At 38.5% G+C, this 10,517-nt stretch overlaps 1 protein-coding gene across 1 annotated transcript in view; it reads left to right on the top strand.

The window, feature by feature from the left end:
* The window catches only part of DPP6 (dipeptidyl peptidase like 6), a 398,654-nt gene that overhangs the window by 126,819 nt on the left and 261,318 nt on the right, over positions 1-10,517 (top strand). Inside the window, exon 5 of the mRNA XM_030885622.2 lies at positions 9,896-9,977. Coding sequence (XP_030741482.1) covers positions 9,896-9,977 — 82 coding nt within the window. The remainder of the gene's footprint in view (positions 1-9,895; positions 9,978-10,517) is intronic.

Here is a 10,517-nt window from a genome sequence, read left to right as displayed (position 1 = left end):
GGATTCCTCAGTGCAAATTTCCTGACATTTTTTGCACCACTGCAGTTCTCAATTTTCTTAAAACTTATCCCGAACAAGCCTACATCCTGATCCTCTAACCTTTGAGGTTATCTATAAGTACTTTTGTTTTGTTTTAAGTTGTCATACTTTCTGTGCTAACTTTTCTCCTCCAGGAGATCCCATCCAAAACCAATGTTCCTATTGTGCCTTTTGTTTTTGAAGGCACCCTTAAAAGATTAAGTGGATTGATTTGCATCCATCCACTGACCACAGTGACAGATTCAAATATGTCTTGTTTGCGACAGACTCATGCATGTATGAACTGAACGTGAGGAGCAATCTTTTTTGACTTGCTGTTGTTTGTACCATTAAATATCAAGTATAGTAACCCAGAGAAGTGCTACAAAACAAGGTAGACACCTGCATGTTCTAGGGCTACCATTCAGATGCAGTTATTATACACACAAAGGAACACCAAGCCAGGAGAAGGCAAAGCATTGGTTATCTCTTCAGGGAGGAATGATAGTGATTTATACCTCTTGTTATATTCTTTGGTGTTTTCAGATATAGACTGCTATCAGCATGCACTTTAATACCAGAAAAGTAAAACATGTTTATTTTCAAAGAATTCTATCTGTTCTCCCTACTTCATCATGTTGTGAGAAGTAATGAGAAAGCAAGTGGGAAAGCTTTGTGAAATGTAAAACAGTGTTCGGTAACCACGTGCTACATAAACCAGAAAATAACATGTTCTAACTTGGGACCTGTGATATTAAGGTTTATTGTGCCAACCTGGCCAATAAAGACATGTGGGATTAATTGAAGGGTGGGGAGATAAATGGCTCGGTGAGCCTCTCCTTTCTTTTTCTCGGGTCTCTTGTTCTCTGATGGTCATATCAGTGTGCAGCTGCCTTAGCTAGTTTTTTGCCTCAGCTGGCAAGGCTCACTTCTGTGAGACATCCCTGAGAAGCCACGTGGACCTACCCTGATGCAGCCCTGAGTGCTAGAGCAGCTGTGTGGAGCTCCCTGCCAGCGCTGAGATGCTTACATGCTCCCTAACTCAGCTTTCCTTCTGCAGTCGACATTTATTGTGTGTTTTGCGAATTTGAGGAGGACTTTGTAGATCGGTGTTGGACATATGGCTAATGTCAGATTTATGGACTTGCACAGCACTGGATTGGGATGCTTTCTTAATGTACACTTACCTTTTATATAAAATTCTCTCTTATATACATATGAGTTTCTGTGAATTTGTTTCTGTAGTCTACCCAGACTAATACAGGACCCTTTAAGGGACTTCTTAAATGATGCGTATTCACTATTAACCATAATAATTACCCATACGCATCAAGTTTGCCTATCACCACCAAGTTAGCCTTAGTTTTATAATTTGCCTTTTGTAAACTAATATAGTTTGTCATTCAACTGGTCCTTCAGCTCCATCTATACCCTGCTGGCATTCCCCCATTGGAAGCTTAGGGAGTCCTGTTCTAGATCCCGGGATGCAAGGACAAAGAAGACAGGAACTCCTTTTCAACTTTGTAATTTGCATGTAGCGTTAGTGACCACATGTGTAAAATGTCTCTAAATTGGATGGGGAATATGTAATCAACACTTCAAAACAAACGACTCATGATTTGCTCTCTTAGAAGGGCCCTTCTGGCTCAAAAATTCTATAGTCAAGTCTTTTACATGAGTGATATCGCCACCACCATGGGGTGGAGGGGCAGGGGCCACCGAGCTGATCCCAGCTCCTGACAACCCCAGGTGTTGCAAAATAAAAGTGTGCTCTTTAGAGTTTTTAAGATCATGACCTTTCAGAAGCAGGTTTCCAGGCCTCTCTTCCAAGGCACTTATAGGTGGGTTCCAACTGCCGGACCTTCAGTTAATAACTGAGCACTTAACTATTAACATCAGCAAGGGACTCCTTTCATGGGACACAGGCTTTATAAGGGTGGAAACATCATATGGGTATTGTTATGGACATTTAAAATTCATTGTGGAATGTTTACTTGAATTTTAGTTGGGCACGAAATACTTATACCTTTGAAAATTCTTCCTCTCAAAGTATTTGACTGGAATTGAAAAATGATAACTTCATAGAACAATGATGAAACACACAACTATTCTGTAGTTCTTTAAAATTTCCTCCTCCCACTATGATGACCCAAGTTTTACCTCACTAATCTTGCTAGACCTGGGTATGTACATTGGTACTAGTAAATTCTTTCGAAGCACAAAACTCAAGATAGATAAACCCATCAGAAACAGTAATGGGAGTAATGATTCCCTGAGGGTATGGGAAGAGGGGGGTGGGGTGGAGAGGAAAAACTGATACCAAGGATGACTGTATAATCCCGCTAGAGGGGAATGAACATCAGAATTGTAGGTGAATGGATTCATTGGATCATGTAAGTTATGACCAACCTCCCCAAGAATAATAATAATAATATATAATTTATTAAGGAGGTGGTAGGGGAGGGGAGGGAGGAGATATAGGGGAGCTGATATCAAGGAGTTCAAGAAAAAAGCAAATGGATTGTAAATGATGATGGCAACAATGGTACAACCACGCCTGATCTGACGGAACTATGGATTGCAATAATATCTGTAAGAGCTCCTAAGAAAATGTTTTTAAAAATTCAAAGAAAACAAAAAAAATGAAGAGTGAACAACATGGAGTAAGTATTACCTTGACATTTCCAAAAGCTGCAGTAAATATTTTTTTGCTTAAACCACAACAAAATAATATTACCTTGATTGTCTTGTAGGACTGGGAGAGTATCTTATATTTTTATATTACCAATAATACTTGGCACATAGGAATACTCACAGAAAACGTGTTATTTGACACTGAAAATATTATTTTTTATGTATTTTGTCAGGAAACGTTAGGAGCCAGAAAATCAAAATTTAGCTTATCTTCTCTAAGTGTTGTTTTTTGGGGGGGAAGATTTTCAATCCCTTAAATGAGATTATGAAGATAAATGAGGAAACTGAAATACACTAATTTACCCATCAAAATTGAACATGATTTATGCCTTGTTTTGTTTATTGCTAAAGTAAGTGAAATCAGAATGGATTGCGTTATTGTTTTGAGATATAGTAGGTCCAGATAATTTAATTTTTAAAAAAATTTTTTTAACCTATCCATCTCCACTTTGGGAATGATTTATTGCAAAGGCTGCCATGGATACATTAAGGAAAAATATATATAGATAAGTAACTAAGAAAAATGGGAGGACAGTACCCACCCCCAAATATAAATGTATACATACATTCAACACACAGATACACACACATGCCTAAGAATTTCAGAATCTCTAGTACATGATGAAAACCCACTTGTAGACAATGGAACAAGGTCCTCCTGGACTTCTAGCCAGAGAGCACGGACAATGGTTCTATGTGTATGGAAGTGGAATTCTGGACCTCTCCCTTAAAGAACCATCACCCCTCTGGGAATTTGTTGTATTGTGTGAGTTTGGTGGCTTCTATGCTATTATGGTGCTAGAAGATATGCCACTAGTACTTCAAATACCACCAGTATCTACCAGGGTGGACAGATTTGAGTGGAGCTTCCAAACTAGGAAGAAACAATAAATTTGTTGTTTGTTTGCTTATTTGTTGTTTTTTTATTGTTGACATAAGTTTCCTAAGATTATCCAATGAAAATATTATCAATTACTACAGGACGATGTCCAATATAGTGATAAAGAATGGACTTTCAGATTGGGAAGTACGGCACACTAACTGCAACAATGGATTCAAATCAATAATCATGAAGATGTTGCAAGACAGATTTTATGTCAACTTGCACTTGTGTAGGGGTGGAGTCCAACCTGTCAATCAGGTCACAGCCGGATGATGCCTCCTGGGAGGTGTGGCTTTTGTTATAAGAGATACAACACTGGGGATGTCTTCTCTCTACCCCTTTGTCTTCTGCTTGCTGGGACTATGCCTGTCTCCAGGGGTGGCCTCATGTGGCTGGCCAACCATGAGAGCTGACGGTGCCCTGCCATGTTTTCCACCGACCTTGGATCCAGGCAACTATGCAGCTTCTTGCATCCCACTTCCCCTTTCTGCCTCATCAGTCTACAGCTACTTGAGTCTGAAGCAGACTCCAGCTAGCATCAGAACCGTGGCCTTGAATTGGACTGGGCTGAGATGGCTTTTTGATATAAGATGACTTCTTGATACAAAGCTCTTTTTAATACTTATCTGAGTATCACCAGCGTTGTTACTCTTGACAACATACCCTAACACAATAGGGTTATGTTTGATTCTGTTATGCATAAGGAAGAATTCTGGGAATCGTTTATGACATCTGGCATCTGCCAGACCTCAAAGAAGAAAAATGTTCTCTTCAGGATAGAGAGTTTAGGGCAGCACAAAAAAATAGTCGAGAATCTACTCCAAAAAGGTAGTATTAAAATGTAGCATAGATTCCAGCCTCCTGTTGAGACATAGATGGAATGAAATCTTCACGTTCAAGCCTCTGTCTGTATATACACCAAGTGCCTCTGATTTGAGACTCATATATTTTCCCTCTTTTTGACCAAGGATTTCTATGAAACCCTTTGATCCCACATAGTATGGCATGATCTCTTCCACATGGACTCCTACATTCCGATTTTCTTTTGGATAGCCAGTTACCATAGTTAGGACCCCACCTGACATTCTATCTGAGTGGCTGGACACCATTCATTCTCTTACCCATGCATGGCTTAAGCAATTTGCAGTGGTGTTTTTGTAAAAGGAAAGTAGGTAGTGTGGCCATAGTCAAGAAACTATTTGGTTGGTATATAATCAGAAAGACTTCCAAGTCTTATCACCCCTGTGAGATTGAAAGCAAAGAATCTGATACCATCAAATATCAATGAAAATATACATGTGTATGTATTTTATCTTTGTTCTACATGTGTTTTATAAAGGCAGATATGAAAGACATGGTTCAGGATTAAGGTCCCTAAATCCAATCTCCCATCAAAGACAAGAATTTAGGCTATATGCTTTTACTGCTGGGTTCTATACAGGAAAATTGTCTTATATAAGATCTATTATTGGACTTTCTGTTAAAATATTTTTTCAGCATTCAAACAGTTGATATCACTGATTAAGTTGGATGGATGTGCATGGCTACATAAAAGGGAGTCCCAAACGGTTCATGGAAAGGGGAATTTTTTAAAATTATGGGCTTCGCTACTAACTCTTTGAAGGTCACTTAAATCTTAATATCTTAAGAGGTTTTTTACCAGTTTATCAATGAAGCAAATGGCATTTATTGCATATCTCTAGGTAAGCTGTGCTACCTGTTTTCTTATATATATATATATATGTTAGAGTCAAGTCTTCTGATAGAGATAATATTATTCTCATTTTATAAAATGAGAGCGAATAGATTAAGTTACTCTATTAACCCAGTGTCACTGCTAGTTCATGGCAGAATTCAGAAGTAAATTGAGAATGTCATGAAATTTTCTCAGAAAATTCCTCACAGCTTTCTTTCAATGAGATGCAACCTGATATTCTGTAATTTTCAGTAAGAGACGTTATTGGAACTCCAGAAGTACACTACTGATATCTTGGAGTCATTTGTTTAATTTATCACCAGAGAAAGATCGATTAGATTAGATTAGATTAGATAGATGATAGATAAATAGATAGAAAAGAGAGAGAGATACTGAAATTGATATATTCATTAACTGGCAAAACCAAAAACAATTACTATTTCTTTAGAGTGCATTAACCTGTTGTTGGGTCAGTTCTTACTCGGTGACCTTATAGGTCAGAGCAGGACTGTCCTGCAGGGTTTCCAAAGCTGTACATCTATGGAAGCAGCCTGACCACATCTTTCTCATGCAAAGCAACCCACGGCCTTAAGTTAGCAGCCAAGCAGTTAAAAAGTGAGCCAGCAGGGCTCCTTCAGAGTGTATTAGGGGCTCCTTGAGTATCATGATCACTCTGTGGGGGAGAGTGTAGCCAGGATTCCTCAGAAAAACCAACCAAGCTCATTGCCACTGAGTCCCTTCCAACCCAGCTCAGTCCTATAGGCCAAAATCGGGCTGCCCCCTTTGAGTGCCAAGGCTATAAATCTTGACGGGAGCAAAAAGCCCCATCTTTCTCCCATAGAGCAGAGCTATCCCTCCTCCTCAGGAAAAACACCCAAAACTCAGAGAGAACTTATGATTTCTAATTTGTCGTTGGCTCTTCATGCTTCAGAAACCTGTATAATGTGTTGATGGTGAGAGATGGGAAATGTGTTTTCGGTTTAGAGACGGAATAAAGCTCCTTTTGTACATAGATGAGCAAAAGTGAATAGAAATTGAAATGCAGCAGTAATTGCGACACGGTGCTCAGGTAATCTTGTAAGATGGATTGCCCACTTAGAGATGCTTTCCCAGTTATTGGTCATGGAAATCCATACTTGGTAAATTAAACAGAGGCTAATCCCCTGTTGATCCTTCATATTCTAGACATCTGTGAGGAACTACAAGCTGACAAAATTAATGTACGCATCTTAAAAAATAGTGTGGAATGTAAGCATTTCCTTCTGCCCTCCTTTCCTATCGTCAGTTCCTGGAGAATTCCAATTAAACTCTGACCTAGGGAATCCATTATATTTGTCTCTGAACTGGCCAGAGACTTTTGTTTGAAGCTCCCTCCATACCCAACTATGTTTACTTCTTCGTCGTTGGAAATGTGTATGTTGTTTCCTATGCAGTTGCTAGACACTATTTTTTTTCATTTCGTAATATCAAGATGTTGAAAGGGATATTATCTGTTAATTCCTCTCTACAGAAATTTTTATAACTAATAAGGTATAAGCTATGAAAATACTTGACTTTTAAAAAGCGGTTTAGTTTGATCGAATGGAATCTCCTATGTGGCCTGTGTATGAGACCCGGTGGAGAACTGGTCTCTCGGGCTGCTCTCTTTCCTGCTTCTGGGACTGGCAGACCATGTGGCCTTCCGGCCCTGGGAAGTGTTAGCAGCCTGCCATGTGCCTGCTGACCTTGAATCCACGTGACTGCACCCTTGGCCTGTGAGCTTGCAATTTTCTGCTTCACCTTCCTGCTTGCTTGGCCTACAGTTGCATGAATCTGGAGGACATCCAGCTACCATCTGACCCATGACCTTGAGTTGGACTGGGCTGGGCTGCTTCCTTAATATGAAATTCTTTCTTGATAGAAAGTTCTGTCTTATACTTATTAGAGGGTTGTCACTAGTTTGTTTCTACAGAAAATCCAGCCTAATACAGTATGCAAGTCCTATTTCTCTTCAGATATTTGTCCAGTAGTTTTAGCATTCCCTGTGGTTTTATTTTCAAAATGATTCAATTTCTCTCTTATTTTACTAATTGGAGTTCTGTTGTGAAAAAGAGCTGAACCCCACCCCCACATTTACTTGTTATTTATTTACATTAACATGGACTCATGGATATCTATTTTATTCTTTGAATCAAAAGCCAATACTATAAGTACTTATTTTATTGCTCAAATTATACCAACCTTGGCCATTAGGAATGCCTTTAAATTAACATCTGTGTTCTTTCCACAAACTTCCAGTTTGGGAGTTTTTGTTTGTTTGTTTGGTTGGTTGGTTGTTGTTTTTTTTGGAAACTTACTTTTCTGACCCCTTGAAATGCTCCAGACTCATCTTCCATTTTCTGTGCTCCAGCACTGGATAAAATTGTTTCTCTTAGGTTCCCTGCTTGCTTTTATTAGAGGATGGTATTCAGAAACCAAAATCTGGACCCCAGGTGTGTTCATTGCTAATGAGATGTCATTGCTTCTAGACCCTCTTAGCATATAGAGCTGGGAATTAATAGTATGTATACTAACTCATGGATACACAGATGTTTATGTATTCTATATGTGTGCATATGTGTGTGGTGTGTGTATATAGTAGATAGCTCAATTGATAGATGGAGGAATGGATGGATGGATAGGTAGATAGATAGTTACCTCTGATCCAATACATCTCACAGCTTATTTCAGAGAGGAGGCTCTCATTTATTTATGACTTTCTAAAAGTAAAACCCACAGTATATTTATTTATTAAATACTATTCCATTCTAGTGTACACATAAGCTAGTTTCAGAAGAAAGAGAACACAGGTCACTTTGGGAAGCAGTGTTTAACTAGGTATCTAAAGCTAAGATAAATACAAAAAACTAAATCAATGTTCTAACATAATTAATAAGTACTTCTCACAGATAAGAGTTAAAAATTCTGAAACTACTTTATATGTATAATAGAACTGAAAATTGTTTAATATGTAAGTATATTATAGATTTCTTCCCCATTTCCTTCAGTGTAGTTTTTAAAATTGATATGTATTAGTTAGGTTATTTGTTAGCATATCCATTGCATATTAGCCATTAGTCTGTTGTATAGGTTATGAATGTTTTCTCCCAGTTTGTCGACTATCTTTTTTTTTCATGATGTTTTGCCATATTAAAATTGTGAAAATTTTATGTGGTCAAACTTATCAATCTCTTTTTTTATTGCTTTTTAAATTTTGAGTGATCCTTAGAAAAAGCCTTTCACTACCCTAAGGTTAAAAAATGAAGTCACTGGTGGTTATGAAAATATTGTGAAACATTCAAAAGATACAAGTGGTAGAATTTGTTAAATTTCCTTTTGGAACCTAGAATGATAAGACCTCCTATTATTAAAAAAAAGACCTATTATGAATTGTAAATGTTCCAACATTAGCCTTCTTTGCTGATTCTCATGATCAGTGTCTTCCTCTATCTATCCTGCTGGTACTTTCTCAGGCTCGGGAATATAATTTAAAACTCTCCTGAACATTATAGAAGATCTCATATCACAAATAAGTTTTACTCTTTAATCCATTCATCTTTAACAATTGCTGCTCTACTGAGCCCAGCCCTGAATCAGCAGTCGCTTACTCATTTTGCCCAACTTCCCTTCATACCCGTTCTTCAAGGGCTGTTGAGAATTCAGTTCCTAACTTTCTCAAAGACCATTTAACAAACTCCCCTCTACAGATGAATGAGTCATTCATACCTGTGTCTTCCACATAAGAAATATTGTAATAGCCAAGTGATAGGAGCTTGCCTGACTCAGTCCACTCTGCAGAGCACATGCCTAATTATTCATACGGACGACGGCATCATTCTAAGGAAGATGGAAATTCATCTTTTCTACATGTGACTGACAGCAGTAGCTGTAAAATCTACTGAAACATTTCATCCTTGTTATGAAGGGTTAGCTGTTTTCGTTCTTTCACTGTGTCCTTTGTGCACTATGCCATTCGGTAAATGAATGAGATTGTATTGTGATTGTATTTTGCATATTCAAAAATTAAAAAAGAAAGCTAGAAATGATGATAGAAAAGAAATAATACATTTGTCTGTCTGTCTGTCTGTCTCTGGAAGCAGAGTTGCAGCTGTCGCAGCTGTCAACACAAACCAAAAGTGGGATCAGTCAGCAGGCTGCTTGTTTTGAAGGTCATGCTAACCTGGCGTAATGCTAAGAGAAACACCCCCATTAGGAGACCTCACGATGGAGACATAGATTCTGTGTATTTCCTCCTGCAAATGCTATGCATTCAAGATTTTAACGCTGACAGTTCTGGATTTTTGAAATATTGATCAATAGACCTCTCTGTGTGCTCCCCCTTGATAAATATTTACCGTTTGGGTTTGGTAGTGTTGCACCAGTTTCAGCTTCACGTAAATTATATCCATCTAATGAGAACAGTTGGCAATTGGCAGAGACATATTATTTAATAACACAGGAGGCAAGCTTCTGAATTACTACAATGAGAGTAGAAAGTAGACAACTATAGCTAGAAGACAGAATTATAACAGCTTAAATTATTCATTCCCACTCTTTGCTCTTTTTTCTTCTTCTTCTTCTTCTAGGGATCCCCAAAGCCTTGATCCACCAGAAGTGAGCAACGCCAAACTGCAGTACGCAGGATGGGGCCCTAAAGGACAGCAGCTGGTAAGCAAGCTACCGCCAATGACCACGTGTGATCTTATTGTAGAGACTGAATGTATTCCACCGCTCTTCTAGTGTATTTGTACGTGCGCACAAATGAAATTTGGTTAAGTACACCAAAAGATTTGACAAGGAAAATTCCCATTTCTTTCCAGACGGAGAGTTCTTTAAAAATTGGAAAAGTGTGTCAGGTTTCCCATAGCCGATATCCTGACGTAGGTGTTTCGCTGTAGCTGCTAATAGAGAACTCTAGACTTGGTGTGAGCACAAAGAGATCCATTTCATCAGATAGGATGCCACTTAAGAGTTAGCAGCTTAGCAGAATCATCATTGTTGAAAGGTTCTGGCTTTATATTTCGAATTCTTGCAGTTTTCCGTAGAGGATGTGGGAGAACATAGATTTACTGCCCAGCATGGAGCCGCTCTGCGCGGGGCGTCCACACATAGAAACCATCAGAGGGAATCCAGCCCTCTCCATTTTATACCAAACGTTTGCATGCATTTCTATGAAAAGTGACAAAACGGAGCAACTGATAAAGTGAT

Source organism: Echinops telfairi, unplaced genomic scaffold (genome assembly GCF_000313985.2).
Source record: "Echinops telfairi isolate 266 unplaced genomic scaffold, ASM31398v2 ScPeMD7_31;HRSCAF=116, whole genome shotgun sequence".
Lineage (NCBI taxonomy): Eukaryota > Metazoa > Chordata > Mammalia > Afrosoricida > Tenrecidae > Echinops > Echinops telfairi.
This window is presented reverse-complemented; position numbering and strand designations above follow the sequence as displayed.